This window comes from Tauraco erythrolophus, chromosome 1, assembly GCF_009769465.1.
Source record: "Tauraco erythrolophus isolate bTauEry1 chromosome 1, bTauEry1.pri, whole genome shotgun sequence".
NCBI classification, from domain to species: Eukaryota; Metazoa; Chordata; class Aves; order Musophagiformes; family Musophagidae; genus Tauraco; species Tauraco erythrolophus.
Genome location: NC_141465.1, coordinates 33,136,738 through 33,157,286, shown reverse-complemented (window position 1 = coordinate 33,157,286; position 20,549 = coordinate 33,136,738). Strand labels below are relative to the sequence as shown.

Genomic DNA, 20,549 nt, shown 5'->3' with positions numbered 1-20,549 from the left:
GTTCACCACTACAGCTGGTGGGGAAGTGACTGATGTCCAGTACCCTGCACATCTGAAGTACAGGCAGCCAGAATGAGACGTTCCGTTCCAAGGGGAAGGATGACAAAACTCTCAAAGTTACTGGTTCACCACCTCTAGTTATCAAGGAAACTATGTGAAGACACAGGTTCATAGCTTATGGGAGAATGTAAAATAAAAAGTTTGATGGCAAAAAATTGTCTTAGATTTTAATGGCCCATTTGACAGCATCTCATCACGATTTCAAGAGAAATACCCAAGTATGTAATGCAGACACCAGAAAGCTGAAGGTAAAACTACCAAATCATCCTGAGTATTAGCAATATTATCTTAAAAAATTATTGAAGATACGTAAGTAACAAACACAAACATTTAAAAAATATCCCGCTCCAATTTTCAAGTAATGCTTTAAAAGGATAACTTTTCACTTCTGCTCATTCCAATAGCATTAGAGATCATTAATAAATTATATTAATACAAATAATTCACATTCTTAGTGACTACACAGTATTACACTTCAGTCTCTCACTTTCCTTAACTGTAAAAATGCACGTAAGCTATTTAAGTTTAGCATAAGCGTATCATAGTACGATCTTCACGGAGCATTACAGCACTATCATAGTAAAGCATATTGTTCAGTGTTTCATTATTTTAGTTTATAATCCAAAGATGAAAACTTCATATATCTGTACGTAAAAACCACTGCAGAGTAGCCTTCCATGTTTGTTGCGTGAGTTTTGAAACAAGTAAATCCCCGACCTCACAATCTGATGACATTATACATTTTGTATGTCCTTTTTTAATGAGCAAAACCAAGAGTGGTGAAGTCCAATACCCAGCACATTTGCCTCAGTTGCGATGTTCCAAACAACACAAGTAGAACCTACCAGTCTGCAGGTAGTATACCTTACAAAACCAATTTCTCTGGAGGCAAAGTTGTGTTTTTTTTTTTTTAAAAAAAAGAGCAGACAAAGCCTTTCACCTTGAAAAATATGATAAAATTCCCCTCCCAGACAAATCAGCATTGCAAATTCAGTCAGATAATCCACTAAATGCGAAAATTCAATGGACTCCACCTCCTCTTTTAAAAAACATTCCATTAAGCCTTGTGTTGTATGTGTTGCTATGATGGTGCTTATCTGCTGGCCTTCAGAAGTGTCCTTCAGACATGCAGCTGCGCTGTTTGGTTGTAGAACTAACCCCTCTCTCCCAGGTCCTGGGCGGTGCTAGCAGTGTAGCTCCAAAATAAGCAGCACCTTGAACATTACTGTAGTCATGGCACTGTGACGATCTCCCTACCTCTTTTAACATCTAGGAACAGCCAAATACATTCTCTTGTATAAAAAATGTTCTTTAAAAAAAAGAATTTTCATTTTAATTAGGCTGTTGGTATACAGCAATTTATATTTTTACAGAATCATCTTCACTTAGTTTCACTTCAGAAGTTGCAAAGTGACCTTAGTCACTGAAAGAACAAAAGTTTTATAATTTAAAAAACTGAATTAGAATATTTTTAGTCAACTAATTAAAATAAAACCCCCTCAAGTAATGCAAATTACAAAATGTTACTGCATAGGTTTGTCTTTTATGCATGTGTTTGTCTTTTATTTAGGAATCACTAGTTCTGAAGAATGCTATTATAGTACAGAGTTAAAATTACAAACATGGTAAGTCTGCAGGTATTTCACAATGCTAAGGCTTATAAAATACATCTTTTTGAAATTTAGGTGATTTGTTTAGAAGTTGATAAGTTTTAGGACAAGTTGATAAGTTTTAGGACAAGAAAGGAGAAGTAGAAGCGGGCTTTAACCTCAGGAAATGGCCTATCTACAAACTGGTTGTCCACTGACATGCAATATTAGCTTCTTCTTAAATTTACTTTCAGAACACAGTTCCAAAAGCAGTTTAAAATACTTACTTGAGAAGTTACTGGATAAATGGTAGAGTTGCTACTTTCACCAAGTCAAAAATATTCTTCCTTTATTTACAAAGTCTCTTTAATCCTTCACATTGAAAACAAGTAAAAGAATACAGTAACTATGATAAATTACCACAAAACTGTACTTTTTTTTCCCCCACAGGAACTGAAGAATCCTGCTTTCTAACACCAACTCAGAAGCCTGGATTATTGAAGAGCACTCCACAACAGTAGGAAGAAACCCCAAAATGTAGTTTCAAAATTGGAGGAAAACGAGGAGAAGAATTGAAGTAATGTTTTCCTTTTTTTTTGCTACTTATTCACCATGAGCAAAATGTCTGACGTGCGGCTTAACTTTCCATGTATTCAAGGAAGTCACATTCAACACTCTCTTCAAGCTGTTGCAAGATCTTTATGCCATTACTGCCAGCATAGTCCACAGAGAGAGATGCAGAAGTATGTGAATTCCGGGACTCGCTCCCGTTTGCTGTAAATGCGCAACACAGAGTCGTGAAGAAGGGCATAAGCTGAGTGATGCTGGATATAGAGCGAAAGTTCAAAAGAGGAAATTTGTGCTTCTTGGAAATTCCCTCAGTGTTGTTTGTTTCCTGTAAGCAAGCAAACAGAGATTTACTAAGGGTTTTGCAAAGATGCACTGTTGTTATGGCTTGTTTGAACCCTGTACTATACACTTGCTTTCAGACTGAGAGATCCACAGCCTACAACTGAATCCCAATATAAATGTACAGATGGCACACCGAGTTATTTCATGTTTGGATTTGAGGTTCCATTAAGCAAAAGTCTCCCAAGTTCAGAACACAGCAAATTTGGACTAGCCTTCAGAATCAGATACCAAACAACAACAGAATACAGAGGTATCTCTGAGAAATACTAATGCCCCTGTTTCCTTTTCCGGAAGAATTAATGTTAAACCTTAATGGTAATTTAAAATGCTATTATGGTAAACTTTTTTGACAAAGTACAGCATGCGTTTTTTCATAAATACCAATTCTGTCTGAGACAAATCCTTTAACTGGGGGGTTGTGGGCAGGTTTAAGGGAACAATAGGAAAACTGCCTATTGTTCCCTTACTCAAAAGCAATCTGACATCTTCACAATATATAAATGAAAGCAGACAGATCATTTTTAAAAGCCTCATGAATCTTATTAGCATATCTAAAACCCTCTTGCCTAACTTAAAATCTTGTCACTTGTTTAGAAAAGTAAGTTAATGGATTTTAAAAAATTAAGTGAAGCATCCTTTCTTTACCCGGTATTTCATCTTCAGCAGGTCCATGATTCTTACAATGTGTGGTCTGCATTCTTGATGATTTTCTACCAGATGAGAGGTCACAGTAGATGCCTCTGTGTCCACCTCTGGGACAAATGCCCATTTGTACCTGAAACAAATGGATTACTTGATAAGAAGACAGGCAGCAAAAATTCTTGTTTGGATCATATATAGTTTAGTAGAGCGCTGGTTCGTTTACAGAAAGAGCTGTCGTAACTGTAGTTTCATGCTATTACCAGAGCCAAACTTAATGAACAAGGATGTTACCACCATGTCGGTATTTAAATGCAACTGGCTCCAAAAAATTTCCAAGTGTGTGCAAAAGGAAAACAAAGAACAGTCTCCATTCTCTCTTCTCCCAATTTTTGCAAGTTAGAGAACTTAGTGAGGATGGTGAAATCATCCTACACTTACAAGACTGAATTGTTTTTCCAAATACCCCAAATTAGATTTGTCTGAGGATCAAAATCTGCACTTGTAAAGAACTGATGGCAAAATGAAGTCTAGAAGAAAATAGATCTGGAATGACTTTCAAGGATAAGCATAATAACAACTTGGAGTACAGGTAAGTAATTAGAGGACTTACATTTGAAACAACTGCATCCTGTCAGGTGGAAATGAAAGTGCTGTGTCCAAAAACTTACAAGCTGATAAGTACAAGGACAGCTCATTCTGCTGTATGTCAGATCCACTGCCATCACCTGAGACTTTCTGTTTGCTTATTTTGCTGTTGCTTCTGTGTTAATTACAAGTAAGAAATGTACCATTGAAATATATATCCACTAAATGTTTTTCATTCAGCAAAAGAGAAAGGTACACATTTACACAAATGAGCACTTGCACCTGTGTGCAACAAAACCTTTTCTTATTCTGTATAAACATTGTGATTAATAGAAAAGGCTGTTAGAAGAAAAAGCAATCTAAAATATTCATAAAAAATCTAAGCATGTTAAAATATTCAAATGTTAACTTTGTATCTTGTAAGTGATACTTCAGTTTTTCTGAACATATCACTATTTTAGGTGCCGAAAAAAAATCCTAAGCTGTGATTCATCAGCACCAGAAATACACAAGTTCAATACCAAAAAATCCTGTTGTCTCCTCCCTATCCCAGAGGAAGGGTGGGATGGGGTGGGACAAAAGAAAGAAAAAGAAAAAGAGGAATAAAAAGAAAGGGAAAGCAAAAGAAAAGGAAGGAAAAAGAAAAGGAAAGAAAGATCGATTTGCAGTTACAGAACAAGCACAATCATTACCAGTTTTCAAAAGTTCTCTATCGAACAAATGGTAATTCTTACTTTGATGGTTCATCTTCCTCAGTTAAATCTTCTTCCAGCTGTAGAAATGTCTGAATCTTTAAAGAAATAAAGTATTTATGGGGATGCTGAAACGTTCATACCAAACTTCAACACAAAAAAGATATACTTCACATAGTATAAGAAACTACAGACTCTTACTCTTATGACTTGCAACAAATTAACAAATCATGCAAGAGACTAATTTTTTTGTTGCTGTTAATGTAATCAAAAAGGTATTTCCTAATGATAATGTTAATTCTTTTCCCAAATTATCAGACTAATATAAAACTATGAAAACATTTCCTTTTTCAAACAGGAGGTGTATTTGGGAAGAAGAAAAAGGTGAAATGGGAAAAAACACACACTAATTAATTTCAAATTACTACTTATTCCTTACCAATTCAGTTACCATAATTGGCCACAATGAGGTTAGATGCTGAGGGGAAATCCTTAACAAAAGAACTCTGAAGAAGAGAAACATCTGTGCAGCAACTACAGAAGTCTGCCCAACACGGAGGTTCTCAGTCAGTCGTTCTGAAATAAACATTAAAAAATAAATAATAAAAAAGGAGTATTTTCAAAATAAAAAATGTAGAGGGTGGCAAAACAAAATTTGTGCTTTTCATCAGTTTTGGGTTGAGTCCCTTGCACTCTGTGAACAAAACTATGATTTAGAAAAAGTGTGAAGACATGGTGGTTTTATATTGGACGAAATTTTATCAAAACTGACATTTAAGGAGAACAACAACAGCCCAAGAGTGGCTGGAAGACTGCCACAAAATAGTAATGTTTCCAGTTATATTTCCAGACCAAAGGCTTCGGAACCCAAATTCCTGTCTCCCTCTTGAGCCTATTTATCTGTTATAATTCAGAGATTCACAGCATCGTAAGTTTTGTTAAAGACTCTTAAAAAAAGGAAGTATGTGTTGGAAAATAGATGACATTCCTTTCTTACATAATTTCTATATGTGTTACAGCTGCAAAAAAAAAGGCAGGTGAAATCACAAATCTCACCTTGTATTAAGGGAAGATAGAGATGATACTGATCAATCTCTCCGCTAAAGACAGCGAAAGCTTGCCGCTTTAACAACATCGCTTTTTGCTCAAAACTTGGGTACAGTTTTAAGGCGCTGCTCTGCATATCTGTAACAGAGATAAGAATTATCTACCACATAAAGACTTCTTGTGTTTTGGGCCAAAAAAAACTCCTAAGTCCTGAAATCTTTTAAAAATAAAAAAACACTCTTTGGGTCTAGTGATTGGTGAATTCATCTCACATCGTAAGTCTTCAACTATTCTTTTAGAAGATCTGAAAAAGAGACTAAGGCTGCTTTTTCTTTGGAAACTCAGGCAAAGTTAAGAGGCCCTGTCCCACCCTTTCCCCCAGGACTTATTCTTCTACACTCTCCTCAAGGCTGAATTAGAGGTCAAAGCATTTTGCTCAAAGGTGTGCTGTACTGGTGCACCACATCCTACAGTATACAGACACGTGCAAAATTAGCCAAAGTCCCCTTGCTTTCTAACAGTGGACAGCTGCAAAAGGTCACACTTCAGCAACTTAAAATTATGGCAAAACGTGAATGTGGGAGTCCAACATTAGCACTTCTAGAACAAAAATATTTCTGGTATGTTTTAGACATGACCAAAATAGAGAATTAACTTAGCACAGCTTTTAGCTGTGAATGAAGTTGGCAATATAGTCAATTATGCAGATGCAGCATTGTCTGCATTTTACTGATACATTAGTATATTGAAAAAGCACCCAATAGCTCAAATGCAAACACATTTCAAATTAATGTAGAAATAAGTTATCAGTAGCTGGTACTTACTCATCAAATCTTTAAACATAGTTTTCTCATGTGTTAGAAGATGATCAATAATGGATCTCCAACTGAATAAGATAGAGAAGGAATTAGATAACCAGAGAAAGCTTTGGTATAAGGCCACCTCAGAGAAGATTTTGGTCAAACACTTCATACAAGCAAACACTTTCCAAACGTCGTTCAATATGCAGACTCTTATCTGGTTTAACACATACTGCATTCTTGGTCCTCCAGCTCTACCGTATGCAGTTCCCTAATCACTAAGGGGAGTATCAGCATAAGACAAGTTTATTCTTACACACTATAATTAAAACTTAAGTGCTTACAATGCATTTAGTAGAATTAGTGGTTGAGACCCATTTTTAACATTAATACATTCTATAAGAATGTATTAAACAGAATTTTTTTTCCAATATTAGCCATTCTCCTTTAAAGCCTTTCTTTGCAAATTCAGAATAGAATCTTGGAGTGCTACAGTCTCATGTCTTACTGAGTGCATGAAGTGTCCATCTGGAAAAAAGCTGGATCCATATACAACTCGAGAACTTCTTTTTTCCAGGCTCGCTTGGTATAGGCGTATCCACTCAACGAGCTGAGCAACTGAGCACCAGCACGGAAGCTAGGAATGTTGTAGGCACTGGGGGAAGAGAACAATAATGATAAATATACATATTTTTTAAAGTTAAGTTTACGTAACCAGAAAATAAACTCCGGGGTTCCCCAGGACTTTTAACCAAATTCTCTCAGTAATAGTCTACATCTACATTAGCTCTTAACTCGGAGTAGCAGGAGAGCAGGATCAAAGCAGTTTGTGCAGAAGCTCCTCACATTTCCAGAGTACCTGGTTTGGGGAGATATTTTCAGATTAGACATATCACAGCACAGTACTGCCTGTCTCCACTACAGGTGTGGTTCAAAACTTCCCCCAAAAAAGTTTCCAATAAGCTTTGCATCCTTGTCAGCAGACCCCTTTAGAAGGTACCACAGTAGGCTTCATCTGTCACCTAGATAATGCTTACGTGTCAGTTCTCATGTTGTCATCACCTGTACAAAAATCTCACACATGAGCCTTTTTCTCCTTGTGCTGCCCCACACACGACCCCACTCCAAATCTGGACATCACGCTTTGCAAGGCACAGTAGGGAAGGAGTGTTGGGCTCAAGGCGAAGGGACCCTGCACCTGTTTCCCTGAGGACACAGATGCCAAACAGTGTCCTGCTGGGGATGCTTGCTACAGTAATGGCGCTGCCCATGGCTGAACAAAATTTTCAGGTTGGGGACGGGGTGCCCAGACTGACAGGAATGTGACTTTTGGTTGAGAAAGGATACTGTCATGGTCTTCCTTTGTGAGCTGGCACCACACCTTCACAGAAGGCTTCAGCCTCTGTTTTCAAGGAGGGCGGCGGGAGGCTACTGCCTTTTTGTGGAGCCCTGCAACCAAACTCCTGCCAGTCTGGAGAGGATAGTGGCATGAAGGCAGTCTTGGAGGTTATAGTCCAACTGCTGAGCAGCATGTATGAGTGATGTGAAAATCGTACAGCCCATCTGTGGACCTGATGGGGGCTGCGCATTCTTAACTAATGACCATCTTGTTACGGTTATGGCTACACAGATCATAAGGACTGCTGGCCTTGCCAGGCTGACACTGGAGAACCGTCAAGGGACTTCTCTAGGCATCTCAGCAACTTCATCAGGACTCTGATGCCCATGTCTTTTGAACCATTGGTCTCAGATCAAAGGGCATGGTAGTGTCTTCTTTGCAATAACAAAAAGCTGGCTGACTCCTGGTGTTCAGATCTCCATTTGCATCGCAGAAGTTGTCATTTATCCCCTGCACCAGTTCACAAGCACAGCAGTGGTGTCCATGACAATTTTGACTATGTCATTTCCACACACGGGGCAGAGATGGAACGAGTGTTTGGCTTGCAGCCAGTGGCTTGCAGCAGGCCAAGCACAGCAGTATGATGCCAGCATTCCCAGGAACAGTTTTAGTGGTGGCTGTGTGCAGGGTTTTCCGTAAACTCTGCAAATGGTGAGGGCACCAGAGGCATGTGCATGATAGTATATGCCCCAGTCAACAAGAGTGACACGCACTTCATACATCAAGAATCTGACTAACTTGGTTAGGGGTGAAATAGACAGAAGGCATTGTACCAGATACAATGGAAAATGCACAAATATAATGAATATAAAAGAATAGCTTCCCAGAATTTCTCTACATCATTTTTAATGCATCTCCCTTGAGAGGGAGCATAGAAATATCTTCAAACCCTGCTGCACTCTGAGGCTTGCTGGCTTCAATGCTCCCTTTGCAGCAACACTCAACCCGTCATTCCTTTCAGGCATGCTAGGTTATGTCTTCCCTGACCCTCCATACCCTTTTTTGCTCTTTACTGTATGCTGGCTAGTGGTTTTGACTGTGACCTAAGTAATGCTTGAGAATCCTCACTCCCCTCTGCAACCCATGAGCTGTGGCTGATGCTCTCCCACACCTCAGTACAGGTTGGTCTGCTCAGAAAAATGTAGTAGCTAAAACGTAGCAGTCAGGAGGAGGGGAAGCTTGATAGCTGCTACAGCAGGAGCAGCTGCAACTCAGAAAAATGGAACTGGCAGTGAGCACGGACGAGAAAAGCTCCCTGCCACTTGGCAGAGAGCTGCTAGAAACAGGAGGATTTGCTTTCTAAAAGATCTGTGAATAGCACTGGGAGAAAGGCAGGGAGAGATGTATGAGGAAAGCTGAGGAACCAGGACCAACTGATAAGGCCCTGGAAGATGGAAAAGAAACCCCCACAGCAAGGAAATGTTCTCCTCTCCCTCCTCCTATTCTTGTGGGAAAAGGGTTATACTGTTCAGCTGGCAGAGGATGTCCTCCATCTCTCTCACACCTATGCTTTTGGCTGAAAAACTAGGCAGAGTACAGGGAGATATTGCACTCTTCCTACTTCATGATGGGTCCTGTGATCTGCCCAGTGCTCTGCTGCCCCATCCCACAGTCTCTCTCCATTACCTAACATACACAGAAAGGGGAGCTTTAAGTAGAGGCCAAAAACCCAAACGGGAGAAACACCTACAGCTAAACAGAAACAGCTGTCACAAAGCTCAAAAAGCAAGAGGTTTCAGTTCCTGGGGGAAATACAGCTCATACCTTATTAGATTGTAAACAGGGGAGAGGACAAATAGAAGAAAAAGCAAAAGCCTTACAGTGTGGTCAAAAAAATCAGACTTATGAAAAATCACATGTTCAGAGAGAGAAGTCACCTGTGGTTGCGTAGATAAGGAAATACATAATAAAGCAAACGTGAAATCAATGGCACAGCTTTCTCCTTCTCGTCGCTCCGGTAAACCATGTCCAAAAGAGAAGCAAGAACCTTAAAAATGAAAAGAATGTCTCTTTAAACCTCTCATTGGTATTTCTGACAAAAGGGGAAAGCATGCCATATTTCAGGCTAGAATGTGTGTGCCCATGGGATGCCTCAATAAAGATTTAAGCTCCCATTTAATCTACCGGGAGAAGCTAAAGTATTCCTCTGCTCGATAATATCAATGAACAATCACCCCATAGATGAGAGCAGCAACTACAAAACTGGTTTGTACTTACTTCTGCAAGGAGAGAAAGAGCTTGGACACTGTATATTGAAGGAGCAGAGGCAGAAACCATTGAAGATGGTGCCACTGATGTATCTAAAAGAGGCAAATTAATTTAGTTTTCCCTTCAGACATCTTTAAATTTTGCTGTTTCCTGATTTTACTCCCAAACAGAACTGTTATTTACATGTTGGTATTACAGTGAAATGCTTCTGGGCATGTTGCCACAATGACACACTTCATGCTCTGTGCTGTTCTGTCCCGCGCATTGCATGCACTTGCAACAAGTTTTCCTCTGTGTTATACACAATCTGCAGATATTTACTAAACTTGCTTAGGCTGACATTGTTATTGGAGGATAATGCATTTTTTTGGTTTTACTTTTTGTCTGTATTACTCTCGTCTCATGCAAACTACACACTGTCAAACACCTTGTACTCTTCACTGACTTAAGCAGAAGAGAGAAAGCAGCAGAAAGTCGAATAAAACCACATTACCATTCACGTCTTCAATGTTGAATTCATCTGGTAAAATCTGAGGCTGAGCTTTCACTTCTAAGTTACGGCTCAGCCAGCTAGTCTGTTCCAAGGAAGAACCAGCAACAGTCCCTACAGCCTCCAAGATCTTTTGGGTCACCTCCTATAACATGATCAGACAATGTGGCATCAGACAAAAGCTGTCATCACTTGGCCAATTCAGTGAAGTCCTTTTTATATACGGAACGTGTCAGGAGGATCAGAAGTAGGCATGTTTATCTCTTAGAAACATAAATGCTTCTCCGATTTAACTATCTGTGCTCTCACGATAACTAACCACTGCTCACTTCAAATAAGAACTGGCAAGAAAAGGAGAAGCAGGAAAAACTTTAAGTTAGTTTAAGAGGTTTTAGTCAGGATTTTCCATGCAAGCCATTACCATTAAGATAGTATGAATTTAGCATCAATCCTGCCACACTTTACACATTAACTGTCATCTGTCAAGGACATGCTCTGAATTGCTCAGCCTCTCAGAAATGGCATACCAATGCCTTTATTGCTTTGAACGCTGCTCCTCTTTATTCCTTTTATATTTGGAGAACATTAAGTGAGGCTGAGCACTAAGTGAGGCAGTGGTTTATTTTACGGCAATCCATGCGTTCATATTTAGGTCTTTCTATTAGGGGTAAGCAAGACATACCATCAAATTATATGCATAGTCACACTTCAGCGTATTTAATTCCCAGTGAAATGAAAAGCTGGTCTCTCTAATGAAAACAAATCCCAAGTATCCAAAGCAAAGCAGATGTCAATTGTGAAGATGCTATAAGACGGTAAGATGTCAAAACTGTCTTTTTATTATCATTGTCATTTTGCTGGCAAGTCTCTGAAGCAGAAGTGGAGACTTAAGTTCTCTGTTGGCACATAAAAGTACTATAACCATAACACTGTCTCACCTCATACACAGCATTACATCAGCTCAGAGCCAAAACTGCACCCATGTAGGCAGTGCTTAAGCTGTTCTGGTGAAATCACAATCAGTGCAGGAAGAGAATCCTGCTCTACTCCACCTCTTCTTTACATAAAAGGTGAGCTGACAGTCATTTACATTGCCAAACACAGCTATGAGCTTCAAGGATAATTATGCTACTAATTTTCCTAGATAGTTTTGAGGTTTCAATATGTACACGTATGACATGAACTCATGACATCACATTTGTGTTATGATTTAAATTCTGAGAAAAATCATGAAGTTACCCAAGGAAAATAACTTTGCAAAGTCCATAGTTACCACTGCAATTTCATGCATTTTTGACAAAATTTTCTTAGAGACATTCTGTGCATCATGGCTCTCATATTTGAGTCTCTCATATTTACCAGGCCTAAGCCAAAATGCGTGGATGCACATTCACGCATTCTAAAAGCACAGGTGAATTCAGACACAAAGTACAGATCAGGCCATCTCCACTTTTACTTAGATGTACAGTGCCAGATTTATGAACTAAAAGGTATACATGTACACACTGTACCTGCAAGTCTTTTTGGTCTTTTTTGTTTTCTAGAGTAGGTGTCCTAGTCACAAAGTCATTCAGAGTACTGTGGGAAAATCAATTCACTCCGAGTTAGTAATTGGACACGTCTACTAAATGCATCTATAAACCTTCTCTCTTATGCGGTACCTGAGAAGAAGAAAGTGTCCAGGAGGAGCCAAATTCAACTGCACGGACTCTTTGAGAAGTCCTAATAAGGACTGGAAGTTCTCCTGTAAGGCTGAGACAGGCAGTCTGCCAAAAAAAACCAATACCAAAACACACCCAAGTCTGAAGTTAGAGTTAAGGAAAAAACAAAAACCAACATATATAGGTAACTTGGTGGTCTAAATGCTTCCATCAAGATCAGTCCCTTAGATCCTGCCCCTTCCTAGCTGATCCAACAACATGGCATAAATATCTCGCAGCACAGACAATATGCATGTATCAGTAAATGCTAGCAGCACGTGCAGTATGCCAGCCAGCACTGTAAGAGGGCTGGGTCTTCAGGGGAAGAAGAGGAATAAAGTTTAGCTAACCATTCCCCTGCATGCCAGCTTACTTTATCTCCATAGCTTATTGCATACAGTATATTGTACAGTCTGATATATCCCAAGGCTTCCATATGAGAAAAGTCAAGTATTGAGTTTTGATCAAACGAATATTCCCAATCAACGGCCTGACCCACTACATGTCCAGCACAGACTGCAGTCATGGCAGTTTTACCGAATTTAGAAGTTCTCTATCCATTCATCTGGCAACACAGAACAGATAAGGAAAAAGATCATAAGAAATCTTACGAGTATCTTGCTAATGAGAGGCCTGAAGCATGTTGCTCTGTTAGTATGAAACGAGGCTTTCAGACTGGCATTATCAACAGATCAATGGAACATAATGTCATAGCCCAGCTATTTTGTGTCGATGTGTTGCTTAACAATGAAGCGGCAATAACCACTTCCTACATAAAGGTGTTCTGTGACACTGTGACACGAAGATCAAAGTAAAGCAAAAACAGTGATGCTGGCTCTTATCCTAACTAGAGTAAAACAGAAAATGCTCTTTTATAATGACTGAATTACCTTTGAATGAAAGCATAACTGAACTGCAGGACTGGAATATCTACAAGAGAAGATTTCTGAAAAACAAAAGCAAAATTGCCATTATTTGCCATCAGAAAAAAAAGAAGGTCCAAGCTCTGCAATACTTGTGTTCAATGGTTAACACACTCTTCTTAGAAGCCACTTGGACTCCAACAGGTGACCAACTATGATAAACCTATCTATACAGCAGTATGAGAGAATTCAGAGCTTTAATAGAGGACTCTCGTTCAGAAGCAGTCACATTACTTTGGAATATCTGCTACAGTTTATTCAGAGCTGTAAGAGCTCCTACAATGGTGTGCACAGCAGCAAAATTGGTTTCCTTGAAAGGCAATTGGAAAACAGAAGACTCAATGTGAAGTATTTCTAACTGTTCAGATAAGGGTAGAAAGATAGAAATGCTTCACTGAGTTATATACCTGCAGCAGCCTTATGAAAATTGTCGGCATCTTCAGGACTGGAGGACCTCACACCTTTTCATTACCAGCACCTTCTCTAGCAAAATATTCTGAAGAACCTACTTACACTGATTGATCAACACAGAAACCTATGTTCTAGAAAACAACTTATTCAGGGGAAAAAAAAGAATCACACATCTTAAAAAAAACCCCAAGCTTTCCTTCTAACAATATTTAGAAGACACATTGGAATGGATCCAGACTAGAATACATTAAGAAAATGGAATTATCTTCATAGTTACCTCTTCACCCTTGATTTGTGATGGTTTCTTGACTACCTCTTTGACTAGATGTAATATAGTGTCAATTTTCAATGTGTTAAGTGCACATACTAAGTCCACAAGAATAAGCTGAGAGGCACTAGCCACTGGAAGAATCTGACAAAACAAAACAAAAGACACATCCCTCAGATTACTGTACCAGGCAAAACCAGAAGCTGAAAAAACAGCTTTTTGTGTGATTATTGAAATATCAATTTTTATACAAAATGTAAATTAGACAGGCTAAAACAAGGATGCAACAATTTGCCATATACAGATCTTCTCCCAACGCCTTCATGAAAACAACTTCAATAAGCTCAAATGAAATCATAAGAAAGAGGTGTTCTACTCAGAAAAAGTGCTTAGTTCCAGAGAACACTGCAACTCTTAACCTTTCTCGGGAAATGGAGATGATTCAAGGTCTTTAATTGGCAAGTCACAATCCTACAATTACAATCCAGTATTGAATTAAAAAAATGGCTATAAGATTCAAACTGCCACACTGTCTTTTTTATTTGATTATTTATTTACATTTAATTGTAGTCCTGATACTTTGTGGAATTATGTATAAATAACAGTGTTTCAGATTTTTCAATGGATTGCCGTTGTCCCATGTAAAAAACCCCAAAGAATCTATAAACAAGTCCAGAGTTTAGAACTGATCATATAAATGTAACATTTGAATTCACACTGGAAAACTAAGGGTTCCTTTCTTTATTTTCACCTTGATTTTACTTTGATTCCTATGAGGTTTCTTGCTATTCCATACGGCTGCAATTGCTGCCATTAACTGGATTCCAAGTTGTGCTGTCAATGGATTCATGAAGTCCAGTATTTTAGTTCTTAATGTCTACAGAGGGGAAAAAAAAAACCCAACCTGTCAATACTAAACTTTGTAAGGCAAAGGCTATCTCATAGTCTGTAAAACATTTTTCCTTTTCCCAAGATGTTCAGAAAATACACAATGACAAAAGAATCTCTTTACATACTTGGCAGTCAGACTAGTTTTGATTACTTATTTATGAGTTTGTGTATTCTTCTCATAGATAGAAGGCACATTTGTTGGAAAACAGATTGCAAAATAGAAAAAATAACTTCTTGTGTTATATTCTTTCTTCTCCTACAGATATTTCTCACTACTATGGTTTAACAATATCCACAGAAGAAGAGAAAAAAAAAAGTCTAGTATTTTTATTCCTTCAGGCACATGTTCTGCTGTCTGCAGAAGGTGCAAACAATTCAGAGGCAGTTGGCTCTACAGCAGCTATTAACAGAAGCTCACAGAAAAAGCAAAACGTTGAACAGATCAGGTAAGGGTGTAGATGGGCAAAAAGAACAGAGAAAAATCTACTTTTCTAGGTAGATAATGCGCAGGTTTGTAGCTCATGAGCGTTCTTCAAAAATTCTTTGTGGCCCAATATCATTCCTGTGGCCCAATGGCAAAACTATTCCTATGAACTCTACGCAAAATGCACTGGTGAGGGAGAGGATAGTAAGGATGATGAGATACACAGCAGTTTAAAAGATCTCCTACTTTGGTTGCTTTAAAGTAGACTGAAGAAGAGCCTTTAGTTGTTCCAAAGAAGTCAGTTGGTCTTTTTTGAGAGTCTTCCCTCTTTATAACACTCCAAAGAAGGGACATGGTATTAATAATGCGTGGCAATTCTTCCAAAATGGCATTCCTAGCATTTCTCAGGTTTGCAGGTTCGACTAAACATGAGGACTAGAAAAAACAAAAATATGAATATTAAAATACATTATATCATGCACCACAGTGTGACTGCTCTTATTGTATAATTAAGAGAACTATAGTCAACTTTTGTAATGACAATTTCAAAAATAAGTCAACCATTCTATTTCTGAAATATGCTGCTGCTATTTGCTGTTCACTGTTTTGGCATAGAGAGAATTGTCTAGGAAATTATTCGGACAAGATCCTCTTCTGACAAATGTTATAGGATTAAAAATTGTAGAGAACACATCAGCATGTTATCAACTCAAAAGAAAATAGAAGACTTTGTTAATGACAGAGCAACTGTAGACAAGCTACACAGGACTAATATTTGTGTAACCAAGATCATCATGAACATCTTCTGCTTAAAATTAACTTTCTTGTCTTCAAATAAAAAAATTAAGTTTGGTCCCTCTCCCTTACATTTTTACTTAGTTCACTTCTTTTGGTGTGCTATGAGGCTTCTTTAAGGTTATCTTCTCGTACAAGTGACGCTTTACGCTCTGAACGAGAAAGGGATGCATACTTTGACAAACTGGAGCTGAGGCATCAAACAAGTGGTAGGCATTAAGCACTTACCTTTTTAGTTTGATTAGGATGATCTAGAAGACAGAAGTGACCAATGGTTGTCAGACCTTCCAATAGGGTCAGTGGGTAATCAGGTGTAACGTTTTCTCTTTTAGAAGTTAAGCTTTGGAGAGCAGCATGGACAGGAAAGAAGAAAATGGTTAACAGGCCAAGTGGTATTGCCTTTATTAAGAATTCCAGTAGAAATCTGTTTCTATTCAATAGTTAAAAGAATACTGGAATGACCAGACAGGAATATTAAAACAAAGGATTCACAAACTATGCTTGGAAAGCCCCGTTTCCTTGTCTAGATCTTTTAGAATATTATTCCCCACCTGACCATAAATCTTTGGAGTTCAAGTATTTTTGCCTACTCCTTTCACTTACTGCCTGTTCTGAACAGTATCACTGTTATTTTTCTTCTCCAGGGTGTTTCTCCTCAATTAGTCCTCCAAAATCCTCAGTCTTGTCAAAACTGGGAATTTCTTTTTTATTTGGATGGCAGGCAGAGGGGGACAGGAAGCATCATGGCTGCTGGTCATCCTTGCAGCTGGTGCCCCTTCCTCTCTTCCTCCAACCGCAGAGAGCCCTGGTGCAACAATACTGCCTCCACCTCACCTGGGCTCAAGGGACAGATGGCTGCATGTGCAGCAGGGTTTGAGGATCGAACTCTGGGAGCTACAACACTAAGCCAGTAAGTTACTATGCACTACTCTGTAGGAAGGGGAACTTTTCAGCATAACAAATCCCACGCTACAGACTCTTACCTTGCAGATGTTTTTGCAGATGTCTTCACAGCTTCATTTTCATACTGTTTGACAAGGTCATCCAGGTTTTTACATATCTGTACAACAAATGGTGCCACAGTCCAGCCTAAAGACTTCCCAAAATAGGGGAGGGAACATGTGACTAAGCCTACCCAAGTGGGATGCATCCCATAGCCATACTCTGGTTGCAAACCTCTAACCACAGCAGAGACGAATAGTCCCTGTGAAGTTATTGGGTGTGGATAGACATACTGCATTGCACCGATAGCCTGCTGGAAATTAAGAGCCTGCTGCCATTCCTTAGAGAGGTCTGGCTGATTCTCCTGCTCCTCATGAGTCTGTCCAAGATGGTGCTCCAAGACAATCAATACCTGCAAGAGCTTCAGCAACTCAATCTGAAGTGGGTGTTCACTCCATATTTGATCATGCCCAAAATTGATTAGGCTCTCTTCAAAGAGTTCTTCTTCAGGAACATTATTAACTCCATCTCCCATAAGCAGTTCATAGCGTTTCTGACTTGTATACATAGATGCAGACAAAGAAAGAAGAACAAACTCCTGAATTTTGCATCTTCCTAGCAAATTGCGTATGAACTCTACGTTCTTATTCTCTGCCGCCTTTGCCATGGTAGCTAGCTGGGTCATCATTCTAATCAGGACTTCCACGCTTTTTACCTGAACATCTCTGTTGCCAAGCACATCTCTGTGTGTGACCTTCAAGTAGCATGGGTAATATGAGCGCAGAAAACTGAGACAGAGGTAAGTGAGCAATTCTATTAGAAGAGAATGGGGACACATGGTTGGGGACTGAGTCTGAAGCTTGCCATAAAAACTCTGCCCTACAAGAGCTTCCTGATGGCGAGCTAAGAGATTGTAAATAAGATTCAAATGTGCTGTGGAGCTGGTATCCATGCTTGTAGTAGCTACAGCTTCAATAAATTCTTTAGGGTTTGTTTTAAGCACTGCCTCCAGAACAGAAAAAGCATACAACACCCTCTTAAAATCATAAGGCTGCAAATATAACAGCATGTGTTTGAACAGAGCCTCAATCATCTCCTGTTTTTCCTTCTGCTGCTTGAGCAACCTAGAATGGGTAATTTCCTGGAGCTCCAAGTCCACCTCTTCATCACTTGACAGAGACTCTGATGCTTGAGTCCTCTCAGAGTCAGCACGCACAAGGTTTAGCACTACACTGGATTTGGAGCTTTCCGGAAGGAATGCATTGAGACAACTCACATGGTTTGTGGTCTCTTTGCCATCGGCTGCAGCACTGCCACTGTCCTCATTGCTCACTTCTTGCAGCTCCAGAGAAGGAGAAAAAGAGGACGTATTTTCACTGTCATGGCCTGTGCTGGTGTCTGCTGATTCTGTGTGCTCGCTGTTATCTTGGTCACCATCTGCTTCGTGTGAAGTTACTGGATCACAAGAGCTTTCATTTTCAGATCGTTCAGTTTTTAACTCCGGCTTCTCTGGATCTTTTTCCACTTCTGCCCAAATTGCTTCTCTATCCACAGTTGTAAACTGGCTAAATGGAAGGTTTTCCTCGGAATTACTCTCGGAGATGCCAGACTCTGATTTCAAAGTGGCTTTTTTCTTGCAAAGCAAATCATGCATATCTTCTGGGGAAAAAAAAAAGTTTTAGTTTTTTTTTTTTTTCAAAAAGAGCACATAATCGTCCATTTCACACAACATGCTTTATGTTAATAAATCACTATTACTTATTAATGTTATGTTTAATGAATTGTTGTAAGAAAAAAAAGGTTAAAACACTACTCTGCTGTAGTCTACTATCAATTGTAACAACTGGAGCTAAAAAACCCCCTCAGTTAAGGCAAGAATTATCTAAGTGGTAGAGCAGTCCTAACCTACTGTAAACACAAGAGAATAGCATCAAAACATAAAGCATATGCTGTTTCTCTTATGTTATGATTCCCTAGGTATGAAAATATTTTTTAACGCTTCCTGAGCATACAATGTTTGTTGAGATCAGGAGGGAAATGAGAAGGATAGCAACAGAGGAATTTTTTAAATTTTTTATTTTTAATTTTTTTAAAGAGCTAAAGTTTTCCTTGATTACATGCTGTGGAACAAGAAAGGAATATATTAGCTCTGTGTTTGTATAGCATCTAATAAACAGGTCCCTTTGAATGCTACACTGTCTGCCATCTAACTATTTGCCAATCAAGACAGAAAAACAATTATACAAGCTGACACATAGGTTAACAGCAATGAGACAGACAGGTGACATGGAGTTTTCTTTACACAAAACTACTGGACATTTCACTGTCTTCCTGCTCTGCTCCAGGAAACAATCTTGGCTACTTGGGCCAAATGGTGCAGAGTGTCTCATATCCATACCACTCCCAGCAATCCCAAACTTGAGCAGACTTCCCAGCAATCCCAAACCTGAGCAGACTGCCAGCCTTCACAGGACTCCACACTTGGAGTGAACCCTGGCTCCATACCTGTCTCAGTCTTCCTCAGCTGTTCCCCACAGATTTCTGTCACACTTGTCTGTTCCACAGGCGACACATAGATCATACATGGTTCTCATTATGGGCCTTAAAATGCACATCTTCTAGCTGACAAATCTAGCTTGCCAAAGTAAAGACACCCTGCCACATTTCTAAATTTGAGTGGCTGGAGGTTATCTTCAATTCCAAACATCTCTCTTTGCTTCTGCATCCTAGCTCTGGGATACCTGAAGACTTATGCCACAAGGGCTCAGCTCTCCTCTTGAATCAAGATGGATCTTCTTTCCACAAAGACATTTTAATCTTTAGAAGTTAGCAGAATTATGTGGGGTTTTTTTGTGTGTGGTGTGCCCTAAACAGCAAGATATTCCTCACAATCTCTCTGATTATTTTAACATGATGCTGAACAAAGAAACCTGGTATGAGGGGGCACGGCGTGATGGGGCAAGGCTGGGTGGAGAAAGTAAGATTTGCCTGTCCATCCTGCCTACTGGAACAGTTCCTGGACTGACATAATCACCAAACTGCTCCTGGATTTCATTTGGTTGCAGACCTAGTTTTGCTTGAGAAGGGATCCTGCGAACAGTGAACACACATGCATTGTGGATCATCTGGGAATGGCAATGAGAAGTGTGGGACAAGATCCCAGAGTGAAGCAGGGAGCAATCCAAACCAACAGTGTAGGTGCAGCCACTGTAACAGAAATGATCATTAGGCCTTCAGCTAGCATGACTTACTCCTGAACTCTGTTTTAGGCATCACTAGAGGTACTTGCACGAGGAGGAATCTGTGAAACTGATACAAGACAACTCAGGGTAATAGGATGCCATTGCACTTCAGAGACTACCTTCAGTAGGTGTTCAGGAGTACGCAATGCTATGTTAGCACTTACAGTTTCAGTCCAAGAACAGTTTTACCTGCTGTATTTTTCTGTTTGATGTAGTAGATGGACGTGCGCTGTGTCTTTGGATGAAGCAGCAGCAGCAGGACTGGTTCAAGAATCCGTGCAACATCATTAAGTGAAAGAGCACGGATCAGCCAGCCCTGTGCTGCAGCACCAATTGCGCCATCTGAACAATTGAGACTGTCCAGTACCACAAACAGAGACCTGAGTGGAGAAATCAGAATGAAGAAGCACAGTTGAAATCCTTAAAAAAAGTTAATGCAAAGAACAAAGAAGTGGCAGGGAACAGACACAGTTCATGTTCAAGCAAACACCAGCCAATGGCTGTCTGCTAACTGTAGCTTGATCATGCA

The 20,549-nt window shown here is 39.4% G+C and overlaps 1 protein-coding gene across 4 annotated transcripts in view; it reads right to left on the bottom strand.

Moving 5' to 3' along the window:
- Nucleotides 1-1,981: 1,981 nt before the first annotated feature.
- DOP1B (DOP1 leucine zipper like protein B) overlaps nucleotides 1,982-20,549 on the bottom strand; it is a 50,460-nt gene continuing 31,892 nt past the window's right edge. For 3 of the 4 annotated variants that reach the window (XM_086618035.1, XM_086618053.1, XM_086618044.1), the window contains 20 exons: nucleotides 20,210-20,400; nucleotides 16,820-18,437; nucleotides 16,065-16,176; nucleotides 15,288-15,476; nucleotides 14,478-14,603; nucleotides 13,736-13,870; nucleotides 13,015-13,070; nucleotides 12,086-12,190; nucleotides 11,936-12,002; nucleotides 10,428-10,569; nucleotides 9,944-10,026; nucleotides 9,604-9,713; nucleotides 6,836-6,982; nucleotides 6,352-6,413; nucleotides 5,537-5,665; nucleotides 4,920-5,056; nucleotides 4,523-4,578; nucleotides 3,814-3,963; nucleotides 3,207-3,336; nucleotides 1,982-2,544 (listed from right to left, as the gene is read on the bottom strand). In XM_086618035.1, the coding sequence (XP_086474161.1) occupies nucleotides 2,287-2,544; nucleotides 3,207-3,336; nucleotides 3,814-3,963; nucleotides 4,523-4,578; nucleotides 4,920-5,056; nucleotides 5,537-5,665; nucleotides 6,352-6,413; nucleotides 6,836-6,982; nucleotides 9,604-9,713; nucleotides 9,944-10,026; nucleotides 10,428-10,569; nucleotides 11,936-12,002; nucleotides 12,086-12,190; nucleotides 13,015-13,070; nucleotides 13,736-13,870; nucleotides 14,478-14,603; nucleotides 15,288-15,476; nucleotides 16,065-16,176; nucleotides 16,820-18,437; nucleotides 20,210-20,400 (4,003 nt within the window). In that variant the 3' untranslated portion in view covers nucleotides 1,982-2,286. The remainder of the gene's footprint in view (nucleotides 2,545-3,206; nucleotides 3,337-3,813; nucleotides 3,964-4,522; nucleotides 4,579-4,919; nucleotides 5,057-5,536; nucleotides 5,666-6,351; nucleotides 6,414-6,835; nucleotides 6,983-9,603; nucleotides 9,714-9,943; nucleotides 10,027-10,427; nucleotides 10,570-11,935; nucleotides 12,003-12,085; nucleotides 12,191-13,014; nucleotides 13,071-13,735; nucleotides 13,871-14,477; nucleotides 14,604-15,287; nucleotides 15,477-16,064; nucleotides 16,177-16,819; nucleotides 18,438-20,209; nucleotides 20,401-20,549) is intronic. The other variant, XM_086618062.1, reaches the window with a different exon arrangement.